Source organism: Bombus huntii, chromosome 1 (genome assembly GCF_024542735.1).
Source record: "Bombus huntii isolate Logan2020A chromosome 1, iyBomHunt1.1, whole genome shotgun sequence".
NCBI lineage: Eukaryota > Metazoa > Arthropoda > Insecta > Hymenoptera > Apidae > Bombus > Bombus huntii.
This window is the reverse complement of record NC_066238.1, coordinates 1,949,786-1,970,410: the sequence shown is the minus strand read 5'-3', so window position 1 is coordinate 1,970,410 and position 20,625 is coordinate 1,949,786. Positions and strand designations below refer to the sequence as shown.

Below are 20,625 nucleotides of genomic sequence, written 5' to 3'. Positions count from 1 at the left end.
TGTACAACGATTTAAGTACTTTATTGATTTATATATTATTATATAAAGGAACAAATTATAAATATGGTACAAAACATTCAATACAGGAGTCTAAGAATTAACTTCGTTTTAAATGATTAAGATAATTTATCTATACATTTTATTGAGCTATACATTTTCATACAAAGAAACAAGTTATAAATATTATACAAAATAATCAACTTTGTTTTGAGTTTGTGAGTTCTTATGTATTTTAATTCCTATAATAATCAATAGCAGTGACGTGACTTTTTACTATATTTGTAATCTTTAACTTCGCTTCATAAATCTCTTTTTTTCATCTTAATTTATTTCCTGAAACACTGTTGTGTTTTATATATATCAATAAATACTCTAAAAAATAGGCAGTTGATATGCATATACATCTAAAATTCAACAGAACCAATTCAAACATTTTATTTGTTAGATAGGTGAATATTTCTCGTAAATTTACAAGATGTAATTTAATTACACTTTGTTCGACTCGTATCTAAACTCTAAAAATACAGTATATTATCAACTACGAGGTCAGATCGCTATACGATTTTGATCGTCTTGTTTTAACGTGTATCAATGCTACTTTTCTTAGATCCATATTTTAGATAAAAATAATAAATAGTTAGGCGATTTCATACAAAAGTACTACAACAGTTTATAAAAAAAGAATCTTGCCATCGATGATGCTGTTACAAATTTTGTGAAACTTTTTTCTGTCTTAATCGATATTCCGTTGGTGTAAGCATACCCCTGAAAAATAATTTCTTTCTTAATAAAATTAATTAATTTATTCTAATTACAATAATTCCGTGCACAATGTTTAAAAGAAATCTAGGGCGATACCAGAAATTAATTAAATCATTGTAATTATCTGTGTACAATATTTTAAGCAAACACAAATCAATGCCAAAACATCAAACTATTATTATAATATTATATTTTTAATATTACAGCACGTAGAAGAACATTTTATTTACATTATTTAAAATTGTTCACATTCAAACCTTAAAACCGTATCAAAAGAAACGCAAACGCCTTTGTCGCACATTTTCTTATAAAGATGCCAACATTCTTTCTCTTTATTGGTTTGAAAGTGTGGTTCTGTAGACATAGATTGCACATGTTGAAGAGTTTCCTTTGGAGGTGGTGTGAGTGCAGATTTTACCTGCAACTTTTATAAATTGCTTCTTAATAATTAAAAATAAGTCCATTGTACGTAACGCAATGAAATATTTGCCTTACATTCGCGGTGGAATTATTTATGGATGTATTAATTTGTCGCGCGGGAATCTCCATTTTCTGTGGGATTAACCTCGGCGACTCGTGCATTTTTATTTTTAGAGATGTCGTTTGTCTCTCCATTCCACTGTAAAACAATTTATTCTAATGTATGTTGCTCTGTGACAGACATGACCCATCTTTTTAGGTAATGATGAAATTATATTAGGAATAATAAATTTATTCACTTTTAAAAAAAAACATCAAGTGTTATTACTTTCGTATAAAATGGGAAAGTTATTCACTTCAACCAAAGCGCAAAGATGTTTATAACGTCTTTATTAGGATGAACTTTTATCATTTGGTAAGTACTATGTACTCTAAAAGTTACTATCTACTCTAAAATTAACTTTTTTTGTTTTACCCTGTATAATCAAAGAGTAACTTATCTATTCTATTTCTCCATAAATTTACGAGTACACTTTTTATATATTGCTCGAGATACATTCTTTACACGATTTTCGTAATATTCATCGAAATATATATATGTATAAGCTAGTGAGAAACTTATTACGAACGTACTTATTACTCAACCCGATAGAAAGATTGTGAAAGGAAGGAAGGAAACAGATATTAAAGTGAAATGTACGTCTGTTGGATATTTTAGCAAACTCATCGAGAAATCTATCGTTCACGTGATTTTGTTACCCTCGAATAAAGAGGAAACGTATTATAAGAACTATTAATACAGCTCGTTCGCTATCCTTTCTATATCGATTATGGTAGGCCTCTTATCGTTCCATTTCTCTCTTTCATCGATATCGTATAAATTCTCAAATGATCGGAATCGTGCCGCGATGTTCAAGCATTGTCGGAATAAAAATTGCTATCGTATCAGATGTCGCGATTAAATTCCCCTCATGAATGCATGTCACAATAAAATTGGGTAAAGAAATATGTCGTTACAAATCATTTTCTTGTTACGTAAACTTGACACACTTATATAATATAATAATAATACTTGTTACATTTTTGAAAATTCTTCGTTTCTTGTTTAGAAAACTTTTGTTACATTATCTAATATATTGGATATGCAAAAGCGTGCTGATGATATCGAATATGCAATAATATGCAAAGACTTTTTAATTGCATAGCACGTGTGATAAGATAAGCGAGTATATTCGTGCGATTTATTTTCGTTCTCCTTAAAATGTAGCCAATTCCTTAGTAATGAGAAAACGAGTCTGATAACGTTCGAAGACGAATACTCGTTATTTCATTAATTGAAAACCTTTTTCCTTGATGAAAGCTATAATCGCGTAAATTATATGTACATGCATGTAAACATATAAAATAAATCATAATTATGAAAAAGAGATAGGTTAAAGAATTTTAGGGAAATTTTAGAACTGCTTGTTGCGATATATCCTTTTACAGATTCAGATATTTTATTAAACTTTGTTCATCGAACCAGGCAATTTTTTAACAAAAAATTTTGTCATATCTGTGATATTTAGCAAATTGCATGTACGTATTTCATTTAAAAAACTATCGACCTAATTTTACACGATACAGTTTATACGATTTGTATTATGCTCTTCGCCAAGGTGCTATTAAAGAATCATGAAATTCTATTTGTTTTTTATACTCACGATCGTGATGGCGTGCTACGAGTTTTTAGTAATTTCCGTTTTTTATCGTGTAGATCACCAATAGGCACGGCCAGGCATCTCTTTTCACGATCAGTCAACGGGACGTCGAGCGGTTCCTCGACGTCGTGAATCAATGCCAGAATAGGCAGAGCTAAACCGCCGGTAACGTCCGTTCTCCAGGTTTCCTCGCTCGACGAAGTCGTTCCGTTTCCACGTTGTTTAACGATCGCCAGCCTCGGTTGTGTCGTTTTTTTCTCCTCCCCAGACGACAGTTGCTGCTCTTTCGATGAAGCATCCTCGTCGAAGGAATTCTGAAAGGAAACTGAGCAACGACTTCGATTTTGTTGATGATCTCATTCTTGATGATACGAAAATTTTGCAGATTTCATCTAGTTTAAACACACATGTAAATAATATCTAAGCTATTTTGAAAGAGACCTATATAAAAAGTTTCTATTTATTTTTATTCTGTTTCTAAAGATATTTAAAACATTTCAAATGCTATTTAAACTAGCCGTTTAAGCTAGCATCGAGGCAACGTTAATGTTTAAATACCTGTACATACAGAAGATAGTTTTCTAATTTTATTCGAATAAATCGAAACTATATTTGTTCACGAACGACAATAGTCACGATATGTTCGTAATGATTGTATTTATTTAATCGATTCCATTTGAATAAATTCGTTCGATCGCGTTTTTATTTGGCTACTGCCAAGATTTTCTCGTCTGTTCAATTTAATCAAGGTAATATCGAGCCGAATTTTATAGTCACGATAAGTATGTTTACCAAGTAACCTGATTTAATGGGCTGGTATTCGCAACACTTTGCCGTTTACCGAAAACTGGGCCAAACGATATCTCGTGTCATCGATTCGGTTTTACAGAGACTAAATGAGCTATCCAATATTTTTCCACGAATCGTATTCCATCTCTATTTTTTTCCTTCATGCCGTTTCGTTACCAATCGTCTTTTACCAACTCCACGACGATATATTCCGGTTTCAAAGACGATTGGAAGAAGAAAATTGCGAAAGACTTTAAAACATTTTTATTGCTCAATTTTTTTCGCAATAAAAAATTATATATTACATGTAGAAGAAATATAAAAAATTCCTTTATATTTCAATCTATTTTCTTATTGCTGGTCCAAATGTTCTTCGAACTTCTCTTTCTTCTTCTCACCAAATTTTGATTTTATCTACCCAAATGCGTTATTTATAATATATATCTGTATATATCATATATTATATATTAAACTATAATATATATATATATATATAGAATTATTGAGTTGGCAACTAAGTGATTGCGTATTTTGTCAATACCATCTAATGACAAAATCCGCAATCACTTAGTTGCCAACCCAATAGACCAATGGAATTAAACCAATACGAATGGGTAATTAAAAAAACCAAAAGTAATTGGTAATTACGTTTCTGTCTCGATAAAGGTAAACATAATGTCATGGAAAGCATTTGCATATTTAGCATTTAAGTAATTATTAAGTAATTATTATTTAAGTAATTATATAAGTAAAAGCATTTAGTAATTATAAAAATAAAAATTATAATACTAGTCATTTTAATTGGTTCGATAAGCGTCTTCTATCGTTGACGTTTTGATTCATCGACGCTTCTCACGATCTTCGAAAGCGTATACATACTTTACGAATAATCGTTCTTAGAAGTTTCATCGTTAAATCGCATCGGCGTTTACCCTGACCGAACAGCCATCGATAGAAGTGCAATTATTAAAACCCGATTACGTGGCGAGTTTCAATGGAATATTTCGCTTCAGGGTCAGTGGCGTAATAGAGAAGAAGTTTGGTCGATTTAACGTGTTCGATCCTCTTATTGTCTTCACGGGTTTCATGTCGTTGCACGATAGAAGTTCCCTTTAATTAGCGACGATATACGTATTAAAGGAACCAAGTCAAGTGCTAGAACGATTCGAGAGCGAAACGTACCCTAAGGAATTTCTAACCTCTGCTCGTACCTTAAATTTCTTGCAAGAAGAATTTCCCGTGATTAGAGATTAAGGGTAATGTATGTGCAAGCTGCAAACAATCGGTATGCAAACGTAGAAGATTTGGTAAATTTCGTTTACGTAAAAGTGAACTTTCACAAATCAATTGAAGTACGTTAGTATTCTTCTAGTGTGTTAAAGGCATGTTAAAGTTTTAAGCTTCACGTAAAACGATTAAGAATTTGAAATAAGTATAAAAATATTATATATATATATATATATAACATAAATAAATCCGTAGGATATTGATATTTCATGTTTCGTTATTACTATTCGTTCGTCCGATATGTATTTTATGTACGGTGTGTGGATACTATACGTGGATAATACAGCGTGGTGAATTCTATACATAGAATTCCTTTGTAATTTTCAAAGTGCTGTTCATCGTGGATTAACTTTGAGAGAATTTATTATTTTAGACACGTTGGTCGTTTCTTTTCTTTACAGTCGAGTAATTTGTAGTAATAAAAAAGTATCCTCGTCAAATTCATCCGACGTTTCAACGAATAACCTATGATACGAAGACACGTTCGATTTATCTTCGAATGAAAATTGATCGTTTCTACGAAAGTAAACATTGACATGAGATCCGTGACTTCATAATTTGATTAGACATCATTTCTTTGCGATATGGTTGCAAATACACTCGTGTCAGTGGTATAATATAACGAATGCTTTGTTTAAAAAAAGACAATGAAACGTATTGTACAAATATATTAAAGATGCTTCAAGAAGAGTATCTTTCTCTTCTGTGGAAAAGTATGTACAGGCACGAGCGTTCGTTCTTTTCGTTACGAGCTCTTCAATTTTTTTACGAACGAAAAAATGAAATTTTATTGCAACACGTTCTTTTCAAAACGGTATCGTTCGACCATATACGAGACTGGGAATCTTCCGTGTGAGGGAACCTTTAAAAGTTTGCGGAAGATCTCGTAGAGATTCGTGCGGATAATGAACAAACAGTTAACAACGCGTTCTTTCGTACGTGTTCTTTTCTTTGTACTTGAAGACAGGACCGGTAAACGAAGATGGACATTTCGAAATAATTCGCGGCATGCGCAGCTCGCGTGTCTTACGTCGCTTCTAATTAACTCGTTCAATTATCATTCCACGGTCGTCCTTACACGCGCACGTGTGTTATTAAATTCTTGCACGATATTCCTTCGCGAACACGAGGATATTGTCATTCGCAACTTGTCTCAATGCGTTAATCTAATCGTGCTTAACACAATGTGGGTGATCTCATAAAGTTTAGATAAATGTTGAAGAAACAGTTAAGCCACGTTGTATCGATAAACTTATGTTTTGCAGCTTTTATTAGTTGATATAGAACGATATATATATATATATGATATACGAGTTATGTATAAAATGTTGCGGAATAACGAAGTGGCAAAAAAAAAATGTCTTTTTCGTCTTTCTACAAGATCTTTTGATATCATTATCGATAACTAGATTGCGAATTTACAAGCAGAAATTTCTTTTGTATACCAAGCATTGTAAACCTCTACTTTGTATATTTTCGCGTGCTACGCGCATTCTATGTATTTTTACAATTTTAAATTTCCCATAAATCCATTAAAAATTTATAATCCAGCGATGACATTGAAATCAAAGATATTTTGTTGCCAATGATATTAGGATCAAAGATATCTCGATACACTTTTGTCGTAAATCTTCTATCATAAGGAAGATAACATTTGTCAGTAAATTAAAATGCAAAGCTCTAACTATCTAAAAACTGGAAGAGATGGTTTTAAAATTAAAAAGATCCGTTAAAAGATAAGACAGGCTTCTTATATATGCGTGTGTGTATTTCTACAAAGTCTACGAGTGATCTACGGCAAAGCAGCTACCGAAGAAATAAAATTCTGAACTAGAAGATAAACTCGACTTATGAAATTGTCCACAGCGAGACAAGTAGCCTCGAGTGATCGATTAATTTCGAGCAAACCATTTTTTTTTTTTTTTAACTAAAAAGCGTTCAATGTTCGCTATCTACCTGATTTGATAGATTTGCCTGTGCTACTCAAAGCCGAATTAATCGAAGTTTTAATAATTGATGTAGTAGGTAGTTTGCTGCGTAGCTCGTCGATCAACTTATCGTCCCTGGGTGAATTCTCGGTATCGCTATCGCTGTCTGCAGAGCTAACAAGGGATACCATTGTAACGATGTCCATCGTTCTGGAGTCGATCGAATTCCTTACACGGCCAGCCGATTTATTCCGTGATTTTCCATCTTCTTCGTGTTTCGAGTTGCTTCCTCCCCAAAATCGTCTTTTCGCGCTTCTGGATCGCCTCTTCGATGGCGCCGATCTCACCGCTCGATTTGACGATATCTAACGTGTTAATTACGTAATTCGTATTAATCGTATAAGAAAGAAACTTCGAGAGCATCGAACAAGGTACTTAATAATAAATCAAGTATCTTGAACGATCGCATCCACGTAAGATAGAAGAAATATTACAAAAATTTCGCAAATGGAATGGTTTTCATGATGAAGATAAAATGTTTTTCTAATTTTTATCACCTCCGTTTTGCCTCTCTTTTATCGCAATGATGTCACGTTTCGTGGAAAGTACCACGGCGTGTCGCTTAGAAAAAGCTGTGTATTTGAGAAAAGAAAATAAAATATACCTTCGTCAAAGTCATATCTATTTTTTCTATCGCGTTATCTTTACACTCCACATCTTGCTCGCCCTGATTCTTGTTCTTCCCCGATGAATCAATCACTATGTTAATCTGAACGCGATTATTCCCCGAAGTTGATTCGAAACGTCGCTGCGGAGGCGCAGAACAGGTCCTTCTCGATTTTTCATCGATCTTCTGGTTTTCCATCGTCTTCCTCGAAGGTGGATTCCTCTCGTTCACCGAGCTGCATCTCACTTCCGACGAATTTCTCGAAAACGTAGCTTTGTCGATCGTAGAACTATCTTTGTCCTCGGTTACGGTGCTAGTCGATGGAGTCTTTTTAATCAAATTAAATCGATCCGCCTCGTTTGTTCTCTGGATCGTCGTTGTCTTATCGTCTACCGAAGCGTCTCTGCTTTCGATCGTCGCTTTAACCCGCGCGTTTTTCTCACTTACGCGAATCAATTTACTATTTGCAGCCATCTTTGGCGTTATGTTCTTCTCGCTGACCAAATCACAGCGAAACTCGATCAGGTTTTCCTCCGACGCGCCCCTTTTGTTCGTAACGTTCTCTTTGCTCTGTACGATCGCTCCGGCTGAAGTATCTTTCTCCGTAGCGGTACGATCATCGATCGACGATTTGTGCGGTACGTTTTTATCCGACATAGAATTCCATCTGAACTCCGTTGACGATCTAATTGGGTCGAGGAAGGCTCGGTTGGTACCGCTATGAAAGCTCGCACGCTTTTGTTTCGCCGATGAAAAATCCTCCTTCGACGCTTTCGCAACTGCCAGGGTCGAGTTTTCGATTTTGATCGACGGCAACGTTGTGTTTGCAACGCGATAATGCGAACAGTCGATGCTTGCCGACGACTTTTTCTTCGTATTGGTATCGTCGATGTTCGAGTCCCTCGATGTTTCCTTGAAATAGAAAATAATCCCAATAGAGGAAAAAACGAGGGAATAATTGCTTGAAACAAGATAATCCACTTGTATCGTATTAGTATATGAATAATATTTTTTGTCTATCAGCTTTACAAAACCTAGATCTACGATAATATCCAATTATACCTCGTTCAATTGTTCCTTTTCTACGTCAGCCTCTTCTCGTTCCATATTCTTCATATTTACAGAGACCTTGCTTTCTTCTAGAACCTGCTTCGTTTCAGTGGAGGATTGTAGAGACAGAAGCGACAATTCTCTGTCGCTTTTCCTTGAAGTAATCGTATCGTCGTTCTCTGATAAAAGTCTCGTTAATTTGTTAGTAATAAGTTCCTCCTCTTCTTTTTCTTCTTTCTCGTCCGGCATTTTAAAGTCGTTAAGAGGTATTTCGATTTTAGTCTCGTTGTTTTCTCGTATAGGAGATGATGGGACAGTGGTCGTAGTATGATTGGACATTTCAGACTCGCATCTTTCATCCACGGTTTCACGGGCAAGAAAAATGTTAATGTTGGCTTTATTCTTCTCGCGATTTTTCCAAGCAAGCCTCAGCCTCTCGGCCAGTTCTAATCTCGAATAAAGGATCGTTGGTTTGTCCATTCCCGCGAAATCCCTTGACCTTCGGGTGGTCGATTTGGATCGTCCAGGAATTTGACGAGCCACCACTTCAACTTGCCCAAGTTCTTCGTCATTCTTTTGGCGGTTTTCCTTCCAGGCAACGCGAACCTGAAATTCGTTGGCCACTATCATAGAATTAATTCTCAGTTAGTATCATTGGGTCGTAGACGATCTACGACGGTTTGAACCGAGTTACCTAATATCGAAATGCATCGTTTTAATTTATAACTTTGTATTTTAAAAAGACGTATAGACCATCAATGATGTTTGTTAGAATTTCAAGTATAAATTAATATCGCGTCTACTCCAAAGTTAAATAATTCCACTCAAATCTAATTCGATATATAGTCACTGGGACTACGGGTATTTATGTACCTATGGAAAATGTAAAGACGAAAGAATGCTCAATTTTGTAGAACGTATAAAAATATCCAAATTATGCAAATTATACATGCGTGTAATATATAGAATAGAGATATTCAAAGTAAAGTACACTTTGTAATTTCTAATAGGTAAAACAAATTTCTATGTGAGTATTCATATTTCTTTAGTATCCAAATATTCTCTTATATTCAAAGTATTCTTTTACATCCAAAGTAAAGTACACTTTGTAATTTCTAATAGGTAGAACAAATTTCTATGTGAGTATTTATATTTCTTTAGTATCCAAATATTCTCTTATATCCAAAATATTCTTTTATATCCAAAGTAAAGTGTACTTTGTAATTTATAATAGGTAAAGCAACTTTCTATGTAAGAATTCATATTTCTTTAGTATCCAAATATTCTCTTATATTCAAAGTATTCTTTTACATCCAAAATAAAATATACTTTGTAATCTCTAATAGGTAAAACAACTTTCTATGTAAGAATTCATATTTCTTTAGTATCTAAATATTCATTTTTACTCAAAGCATTCTTTTACATCCAAAGTAAAGTATACTTTGTAATCTCTAATAGGTAAAACAACTTTCTATGTAAGAATTCATGTTTCTTTAGTATCCAAATATTCTCTTATATCCAAAATATTCTTTTACATCCAAAGTATTCTTTTACATCCAAAGTAAAGTATACTTTGTAATTTCTAATAGGTAAAACAAATTCCTATGTGAGTATTCATATTTCTTTAGTCGTATCCATAAAAATATACATTTGTATAAAAGTTCACGGTCTAGTGCTCATCTACAATTTAACGGTACCAGTCGTACAGTATAAAAAATATAATAAATACAATATGTCAAATATAAAAATAACAAATAACAAGAAATATCGTCAAAGAAATCGAGGATACCTTAGGTCTCTCAGAGCCGGATTTACCGCTCGTTCCACGCTTGCCACGTGCGAAGGGACTCGCGCAGATTTCCAACGATTTGTCATCCTCCGCGGATCTTTGTCGTCTAATTTGTTGACGACGAGGCGCAGGTGGTTGCAAGGACAATTGTCTGATCGGTCTGATCGGTTTTTCGGACCCTGACATTCCGATGCTGGCAATCGCCTCTGAGGCTACATTCTACGATAACTTTACATTAGCTTTCTACCATATACCAAACAAAAAAAAAAAAAAAAAAAAAAAAAAAAAAAGAAATAAACTAACGAAGCAATCGTATTAAATATTATCAACGTTATCGATAATTTTAAAACATACATTCGAAGCATAATAAATCGGTTAGTAAATCGCTACTCACTCGACCCGTTTACGATTCATACGAAAGATCGAAACGTAAGCGCGATGGATGAACTTCCATCGTGGTGGCGGCGCGAGCAAACGCCGACTGACTAACTTCATCCATTGCCCTCTGACACGATCGTTCACCACCACTGCCATTTCACCGATTTACCTTCGTGTTACCTGCCTACCACCAGCAATCGGTGCCCGTGTACACCCACAGAGTCACTAACACGTTGTCGTTTCCACCCGCTTGCCAGTGAAGGGGTGGTTGAACGATGTATTGCTCCGTTTAATTCGAACGACGCCCGACACTACCACACCTATACTTTAATCACAGCCACACTGTGTTAGGGAGGAATGTTAGGGTGGTCGAACTCGCTCACGTACGCTAACTCGACATGCATTGCCCTCTGATTCGCGATCAGTGGCGTAACGCGAGACGCTCAACACCCCGACGATAGCGATGGTTGCGCTTTTTCAATTATTTGTTTTATTTTGTTTCAGAGAAATACTCGATTTTGAGAGTTTAGAAGTTCTTTTGGAGAGGGGGGGGGGAAGGTTTAGAGACGTTTGCGTTTAATTGATATCTTTGCTGCCTTGGCTGGTCGTTGGACAAAACGTCCTACCCATTCATTTTGAAATACTTGAGAAAAACGAAGTCTTTTTGCCTATTGGCGTCTTTGTTCTTCTTCGTAGAATTAAAAATAATTGGATAACTTTATTTGAAAGGTGGAAAGCACGGTGTATATCCTTTCTTTACATCGTATCTTTTTCCCCACTGAAACACTTATCTCGTGAATAATGGTAACGATAATAAATATATCAACGTATTTCGTAAATAAAAAAATACCAAATAGGTGGTCGTTTTAATTATATTTTTGTCGATGAGAAATACGATTTAATATCTTAGAATCAAACAATATAATTCAAACTTGATTCAAATACGATTGTTCGATATCGTTTACGACTCGCGACTTTACGACTTGTAGTTGAAATTTAAACTAATTGTAAGTGTGTGACTGTACGTGCTTAAATTCTGTTGTCGCAATCGCTTAATAATATAAATAGTATGTTTAACTATATACGGCCCTTTCTAATTAAATTACAGGAATTTTTTTTAACTAATCATAGACTATTTTTAGAATAATACACAATTTAACAATAAAAACACTCTGACTAGATTTATATCTCTTCCAATATTCCTTACGAAGCACCTTTCCCATAATTCGAATCTCAAAATATCGAACAACGTTTCTTCCAAGATGAGCGTTCAGAAACTTGTATTTCACAATCACGTTCTCCGTTAACCATTCGATGGTGTGTAACGAAACGATTAATTGACGATAGACAATTTAGAAAATAATTATTTCCTTATCGTCAAAGCTTTTTGCACTCCTTTCAATTATTTCTGGGAAATGAATGATCGTAGAGAAGCTGGCTTCTCCACGCCAGGTTCTTCACCTGCTGTAAACTTTCGAAAGGTCTACAAAATTCTGGAACACTTGCCGAAATTCCTATTGTGTTATACGATCGATCTTTGTAACAAACTGTGAAAATTCGCGAGCGAAATCTCCTTTAGGGTGCGAATGATCCGCGTTGTTTCGTTAACCGAGGATTGATAATTGTATCACGTATAATGACACTGATGACGTGAAATTTACAGCACCGTAGCCTCGCTGTTTTCTTTCACCTTTCACCGTCAAAGGGTTAAGAATCGGGAAAATTTTCCTACACGAAACCCTGTCAGTTTCCTTGCATTTAAATAGCATTTAACGCGTGAAACTCGTTTCAGAAATAAATATACAGGATGCCCGATTATAAACAGAACGTGCAAATTACTGGTAAATTATTCACCGTGAAAAAAAAAATGATTCATACAAGAAACGAATGGCTTTGAGGAGGACGTAATTTGCTGTAATTAGCTTCTCTGTAGATGGTCGGGTAGAGGTCATACGAAATTGACGTACGTTTCTCTAAACGGAGTCATACGGTTTTAAATACGATAATCGATCCGTCTTGGTATTTCCTACAAAAAAGTGTTGACCTATTTATGCCGAAAAATCATTGGTTTAGAAGATGTTTTAATTTCATTAAGTATTGCAAAGTGACTTACACATTGAAAATCAAGGTGCCTCTGAACATTTAACGAAATAACATTTGTAACGATATCAATTGACGTTCTCTCGTCTATCTACTATCGCATTGTAAGAAATATACCCACTGTAATTTCAGGAAAGTTACAGGCAAGTGTACTTACTATTTAATATCATTTTGCCATATTCAGATCAAAATATCTTCCAAACTAACGATTTTTCGACATAAACAGGTACCTTTTTGTAGACAATGTCAAGACGAATCGATTACTGCATTTAAAAATATACGATTCCATTAAAAAAAAAAACTCGCGTCATTTTCGTACGATCTCTGCTCGGCTATCTGCAGAAAAATTAATTTCCACCGAATAACGTCCCCCTTTGGAACCATTCGTTTTTTTCTATTTGAACCATCTTTTAATATATCGTTAATTTACCGCTACTTTGCGTGTTCTCTTTATAATCGACCATATGAAACATCAAGTGTGTCAATAAATGTAAAAGATTTTTATAAAATTGTCTCTTAAAACGATACCACGAATTCTAATTGTAATACCATGAATGTCACAGAGAAGAATAACTGTGATCGTACGAGGCATCACTTTTATCTCTTACACCGAAATGCCTTTGAAATTATTTTCTGATAATGCGAGTGAATTAAGGCGCGCGTGAAACGTCGCTCCGTTCTAGAAATGCTTTCACGCTAATGTTCTTTCTGCTGAAATATGTGAATTTTATATCCTAGGTTTCTTCGGACTGTTGCATCAAATCGAGCACGCGTCTCCCTCTACCGAAGGAGAGCCAGCGACTCGATATTGTTCGTCGAAGTTATTGCGATCGTGTTCGAGTTCCATCGAAAGGCTCGATCTTACTGGAACGTGTCATACGAGCAGCGAACTTGAATTTCAACCGGCAGTCACCAGGTATTATTGATCAAAACTTTACCTATCATCTGACAGCTTGTTGTCCGATGTTACCATGGCATCGGCGATCATTCGAATTCGTTTTCCTCTCGTTCGTCTCTTTCTTCCTCGCCCCATCGCGAAATCACACTTCACCGGGACCTTCACCGGGCGAGGATTTAAACGAGAAACTTTCGCCGTGGAACTCGGTCACGTCGAATCGCCGAAAATTAAGAGAGCCCAGCCATTAGCGCTTGCAACCCTAATTGCCCCTCTTATCGGCGACTTCGACGTGTTGAGGCCAGGGATGGGCAACACCGATGGATAACTCGTCCATTGGAATCTGTCTCGTCGTTTCTTTATTTTCATTTCCGATTCTTGGTCCTAATAAATACTTAATAAAGTTACCGCAATTGTTATTTCAATTATAATTGTACGACAGTTGCTTAATTTTCACGTGGTTATTGTTCCTATAGATCCAGGTGTCGATATACAGTGGCGGACGAAAGAGAGCTTACGAAATAAGAAATATAGAAAGACGTCGTAATTTTAAGAAGTGAATTTACATTTAATAAGAGCAATGAACAAATATAACGATTACCACGGAACAGACGACCGTCGATCATATGGTGAAAGATTTTCAGTATAAAACATTTGAAAATTCACAGTGTATATTACGATAATCTACTTATTGTAGTTTAGTTTAGTTTCTGATTATAGAGCTTTCTATTCGTTAAATGCCAACATTGTTACGTCCAGTTATCGATATTACGATACGTTTGAGACATTCAGACTAGAAGCATATTCGATATAACGAAGAAAGATATAAGAAATATTCGATGCAACGATTGGTTACATCGTGATATCTTGATCTGATTTGCAAATAACGAGCTTCCCCATCGTTGCACGATTAATACAGCTTATTGAAATAAATTAATGCCACGAACTCGCGTTTGGCTTAGTTTACTTTCTCCCTCAATGTCTCGTTATCATAAGGAAGCCCAATAGTCGGCCTTGACGAATATAATTTCACTTGCTTTACGATTAATTATGTAATTTGAATTACGAACATAATTTTACCAGAACCGTGTTAAATATCGTCCTATGCGAAAAATGTTTCGACGGTGCATGCGGTTCTTTTTGGTAAAAAGATTCGGTTTTTACGATTCTACGAATCGAGTTTGTCCATCCCTGTTCCGGTTTCTCGAGAAACGACTGTCTATCGTGCTCGATCGGAACTGGAAAGTTCGACTTGCGAGGCTTGCCAAGAAATTTTCGAGGCCCCGTTTCACGATCGAGCCGTCTCACCGCGATTGATGGACGCTTGATTTGCCCGCGACACGAGAAACGGAATTATAAATTATTTCGCCAACCATCGCCTTGTACAGTCAAGACATGATTTACCTATATCCAGAGAAATGTTATCTTTTAATCTTTTGGCAAGTCGAACGCAAATGAAAGGGAAACGGCTGCTTTAACAGCGGCAATTAATCCGAAAAAAAGGAGATGATTACTTTCGTATAAAAAGTAGAATGATTTCGATCATTCGAATTATTCCACGAATAATTGTTATTGTTGTTAATAACGAAATTATATGTATTATAACGCGCGCAATGCTCCTATATATTAGAAACATGATTTTTCACGCAGGTATCGAAGCTCAACATCAGAATCGAACATAGAATTTGTATATTTCGAGAAAATGGCAAGCGAGACTTCTTTTACCGCTTTATTGGAGGATTCGTTTTCGGATAATGACAAAAGTACCGAGGATTATTCGTCCAATTTAAAAATATCCTTTCGAACAATGTTATATTCTCACGTTACTATTCACATTCTGATGATGCAAAACCATTTATTTCTACTAATTATCCTTGACGTAACTATGATCACGACGCTTTGGAGAACCTGACCGAGAGATACGACACGGAGTTGTTGCAACAGGCTCTACAACGATCTTTGTCCTCGTGTTCGGATAATTTGCTCGCTGAGAAAATTTTCGACGAAATACTTCCTTTCGCCTATTATCTTTTATCCGAGGTAAATTGAATAATATTACCTTAAAAATTGATATTAATTCTGTTGCGGTCTTCGAATTTGCGTATCTCGATAAGAACGTTTCAACGACCGAGGAAAGTTCTTAGCATGAAATCGAAATTCAAAATTATGCATATCGATGATGATTATCTTGCAATCTCTCCAGACTCAAGAAACGTTTTAAAGATAAATTCTAGCATAAATTCTAGCAAGAATAGTTCAAAGAACGCGGCAGAATTAATTAAGAATCTCAAGAGATGCGAACCTCGATGGATATTTGGTTCGACCAATCGTTGTATCTTTTGAAGTTTCTTCTTGTTTGAAGGCTCTGAAGAAAATTGGCGAAACGATGAATACGAACGCGGATGGACACACGGTGGAAGATACGAAACGACAATTGGTCGTGTGTCGCGAATTACTAAGTGTGTGGGAGAATTCTATGGAACGGGTTTCGAAACTTTGTAAAACATCTGCCAATGCTTTTAAATGCATAGTGGAGAACGTGCCTCTTACGATTAAACTAATATTCGAACATTGTAGAGCAAGGTGAGGCGAATGGTCAGAAACATTCTCAATTATCTTCCCTTTTTTCTAACGCTGTTATATCAATAACTTAAGTTTTTTTTATTATTATTTAATTTGTACTTTACAATTTTCCCAGCTGAACATTCGGTAAATTTGTCTGGCTTGATCGTTAAATAACATGTGGATGGCTATCCCCAGCTGGAACTTAAACAACGTTGTTGAATTGTGGATTTTTATGCGTTTATAGAAAATTTAAAAGCGAAAATTCAAAGTAGAACGCTTGTTGTTAATATTTTCGAGCGAATAATATCCGAGATGAAAGAAATCTCTGCTTACGTTCCATTTCTTTAATTGCATTCGTGAAAATATGAATTTGCATAAACATCCCTAGTTCAAATATTGTTTAATAATATTATTCTTGACTAAATAAGAACAGCTGGTAAATACGAATGATTTTTTTTTTCACTTGAAAACGTGTCGACCTTTACAGTAAAAAATTGTACGGTACTTTATTCGAGGACGTATCGGAGGAATTAACGAATCTATTTCGCAAGGCGAAAACGATCTTGACTCTATTCCTGGCCACTTTAGAGAACGTAATAGTCTTCGACACGGATACGGAATCGGAAACGGAACTATTGGTAAAAGGTGAGCGATCCTATTACGTCTTAACGATTCTTTAACCCGAACCATCTTTATCTTTATCGAGTACGTCAAGTAGAGGAAAGAAGATACCGTTGCTCTGTTTAATCCATTAATGGCCAACGTTGCTTTAACGAAGTATTCCATTTTCAACTTTTCAAGTTACCAGGCTCTCATATTTTTCGATTTTCAGATCGTTAGATTTGTAGATATTCAGATCTGTTATTGCGCAATAATGTTGTATTTACGTATTTGTTATATGTTATTTCAACGTTTGGTCCTTAACGGTTTAATCGTTTCACGTATGTGTACATATCTCAGTATTATTAATACTTTGCCAATTCATTGTTCTAATTAAACTCGATGTTTTTTTATTCATGCGTCTCCTATTGAAAACAGTAATCGATTCGATCGGATCGTTCGTTACCATCTCGCGCGAACTGGATTTGAAAACGTTCGTGGAAACGTCGAAAATATTCGGTAAATTGGCGATTACGAATCAACATCATGTAAAACGAATAAACGCTATGAACGTCACTTTGCAGCTTACCCAATTCACAAAAGATGTATCCTCGATGCTGCTATTTTGCCAGGTAAGTTTCTAGACAAAAATTCTACAGTTACACGAAAAAATTATTTTACTTTTGTATTATTACAAAGTTGATATAACAAAATCGTTGAAATGAGCCAAAGTTCGATCCGAACGTGTATCGAAATTTGTAAAACTTCGTTTTTTAACACCTGAAGAATTTAAAAAGAGAGAAAAACAGAGATTAGATTATGTTTGAAAATTTATATAGATACACGATGCATCATATTAATCACATCTATCTATTTGTTGATTGTATAACAATATAGATCGTATCTAATATTTGTTTGTATAGAATTATTTGCTACTTGATCAGTTTTAAAATATTATTTTTTTTTTTTTTCGTCAGCAGATGTTCTGTTTGTGGTTGTGTATTGTGTATTTTAACAATCTTAGATAATTCGCAATAACGCCTTTTTCCATTGTCTCAGATAACAAATATCTTGAGGAACAAGCTAAAAACGAAACGACTATCTAAACTAAACACAAAATGCTGGACTTGATAGATCCATAAAAATATTTGCTTTTTCCAAGTTTTTTCTATAATCATCTTTACGTAGGACTCAAGTGATCGGGTACAAGAAAGAACGATAAAAGTTATTGGACATTCGTTAAAAATTTTGGACAGACTGTTTGCAGCTTATTGTTCACACATAAATAACGAAATTCTTCCGTGTGTGATCGAACTTTTGCTAAAGATGCACAGGTATATTTCTTTTTTTTTTTTTTTTTTTTTATTTGATTTCTCGATTTTTGTATCTTACGACCGATTAAAGGTTTTTACATCGCTCTTTGCAATCAGGTGTTCTCCACTGTGTTTACAAAACTCGCAAATTGATAGCAAACTGATGGATCTAATAAACATTCAAATCTCGAAGGGATCGGAACCATTTTTAAATACCGTTTTCAAATCATCCGATTTTAAACAGGTTCGTCGACAAAATCTAACTAACAGATCAGTTTAACATAGAAAGTTCGTATCTTATTCGATATCCCTGAAATATTTTAGGCGTTCTTCGATTACAGAAATCAGGCAAATATCGATAATTTAGGCTACCATCTGTTAACGGTTAATATCATGAAAAAATTAATTTACATGCCATACGAGCAACATTGCAAATGGACATTAGGCGCTGAATCGATCATCGATGTCGCGTTAAGCAACATTAATCACTGTAAGTACCACGTTTCGAATCCTACCTTTGGTATCTATCAAATTCGAGCAAATAGAATTTTCAACGAAACAAATCTTATTAACTTACTTGATCTTTTAACATAAACCTCGAGAAACAGGTTTTACAGAATAAGAGAAAGCTGACGTTACACATAAAGAATTCTGATATTTTCTAATAATCTCGAAAATTATCTTATATTTGTACCGTTAAACAGTGCAGGAGGAGATTTGCGTGGGTCAAGTAAAATTACCAGGCGTACACGATATTGGAGAAAGATCGAGATCCGCCTCGATATACGAAGCCACGATAGTACCAATTTGTGGACTGATCAGTCAAATTCCTGCAGACGGATTTCACGCTGTAGAGTTGATTTTATTGAAGCATTTATTAAGCAATCAACTTTGGAGTTCTTTGCTTAGTTCGGATATTTGGTGCTTCGTCGGCCGGTTTGTAAATCGATCAATAAATTTTCACAGTTGATGTTAAGTTTTGGTCGTTCGTTCTTCGCTTCTGAAGTAAAACACTACGCCAAATACGTTCTCGATATAGTTTATCTTGTAATAAAAATGCGATCATTTAGAAAATTCTATGATATTACAATGCCTGGCCGTTGAATTAAGATCACGTACGGAAATTTCGCGCTTTTAACTACGCAAGACTATGTTATAAATAGTAAATTGTCTTCGATTATCAAGATTATTACGCAATATAAACCTAAATTCGTTCATCGAACAGTACACTCGTATTGTCATAGCGAACAATAAGCAAATTCGTTCGACTTACGTGCCATGCAAGATATTTAGAATCTGTTGAAATCACTCGTTTACTCGTCTCTGATCATTACGTTACTGAATTTGGAAAAAAAAAACTCGAGACATGTGGGAAAATAACGAGGACATGGACCAAACAGTACGAGCTATAATATAAAGAGAAGAGACGTAAATATGAAACAAAAGTTACTAAAACGAATACGTATAACATTTTAGCGAATCTTTCGATTTTGTTAAAAAAGTAAGAAATATCAGAAACTTTGGGTGGTCGTAATTCGATGACAAGGAATTGTATTTCATCGAGTTAAAACCGATTGTTTCTCCGATAAATGTAAACGCGAAAGAATTTTCTGAACATTGTCTGCTTCTTCAACGTAACACTCTGTTTTTCAGTATTGGTTCTTTAGAACTTTGCGCTGGCCACGTGAAATACCTCTTGAACGTTTATGCTGTTTTAACGAGACGTAGCAACAGTCTCGAGATCGTTATGTTGGAGAACTTGATTGGAAGATTGTACAATTTGCTCCCGGAGGAAATGAAGCACACCGTTATAACGGAGCTCGATGATCTGGAAAATCCATGCTGGCTGGCCGTCGCGCGATTTTTGCCCCCGAAAACAAAAGCGTTCTTGCAGAATCGATTGGCATGCGTATTAAACGAGATACCGCGCTCATTCGTCGAATTACAGCGGCAGCCTACTGTACAGAATTGGAATCGTATCGTATGTTATCTTATGTTCAAGGATAAATTACATAATAAAAGGATTTGATAAATTTTCGATCTCGATCTTACGAAAATTTTAATAATCATTTTCCTCGTTAAAAGACGATGCTGATGTCGCTTATTGGAAAACTCAACTACACGAAGGAGAAAAATACCATTAATATTCTATCCCAAATATGGAACTCGATCGCGAGCACGATCGAAATTTTCGAAGGCAAACAGCTGGATATGTTATCGGAATTTACGTCGAAACTGTTGAGTGCTACGCAGCCTGAAAAAATTCAAGAGGATACTTTCTTCTCGGTATGTACATTTTTCCTCGTTTTCCTTTGCTGTATAATTAATCTTTTAAACGATCAGCTCGTGTCTTGACACGTGCACGATGTCCGGCCCAATAAG

General features: G+C 35.2%; 2 protein-coding genes across 19 annotated transcripts in view; one reads left to right on the top strand and one right to left on the bottom strand.

Moving 5' to 3' along the window:
• LOC126871746 (DNA polymerase epsilon subunit 3) overlaps nt 1-20,625 on the top strand; it is a 32,138-nt gene that overhangs the window by 9,733 nt on the left and 1,780 nt on the right. The window contains exons 1-13 of one of the 18 annotated variants that reach the window (XM_050630934.1): nt 4,910-4,927; nt 13,609-13,786; nt 15,416-15,557; nt 15,659-15,805; nt 16,128-16,348; nt 16,818-16,975; nt 17,369-17,562; nt 18,119-18,264; nt 18,361-18,487; nt 18,568-18,733; nt 18,948-19,179; nt 19,897-20,224; nt 20,329-20,529. In XM_050630934.1, the coding sequence (XP_050486891.1) occupies nt 15,468-15,557; nt 15,659-15,805; nt 16,128-16,348; nt 16,818-16,975; nt 17,369-17,562; nt 18,119-18,264; nt 18,361-18,487; nt 18,568-18,733; nt 18,948-19,179; nt 19,897-20,224; nt 20,329-20,529 (2,010 nt within the window). In that variant the 5' untranslated portion in view covers nt 4,910-4,927; nt 13,609-13,786; nt 15,416-15,467. Of the gene's footprint in view, nt 1-4,909; nt 4,928-13,608; nt 13,787-15,415; nt 15,558-15,658; nt 15,806-16,127; nt 16,349-16,817; nt 16,976-17,368; nt 17,563-17,989; nt 18,265-18,360; nt 18,488-18,567; nt 18,734-18,947; nt 19,180-19,896; nt 20,225-20,328; nt 20,530-20,625 lie in introns of those variants that run through there. The other 17 variants (XM_050630944.1, XM_050630924.1, XM_050630953.1 and 14 more) reach the window with 17 other exon arrangements.
• Nucleotides 420-11,280, bottom strand: LOC126871692 (uncharacterized). Its single transcript, XM_050630767.1, has 8 exons — nt 10,393-11,280; nt 8,616-9,209; nt 7,551-8,465; nt 6,915-7,251; nt 2,886-3,207; nt 1,258-1,381; nt 1,020-1,180; nt 420-765 (listed from the first exon to the last, which is right to left on the bottom strand). Exons 1-8 carry the CDS (start codon nt 10,576-10,578, stop codon nt 705-707), a joined length of 2,700 nt encoding a protein of 899 aa, XP_050486724.1. The 5' UTR covers nt 10,579-11,280; the 3' UTR covers nt 420-704.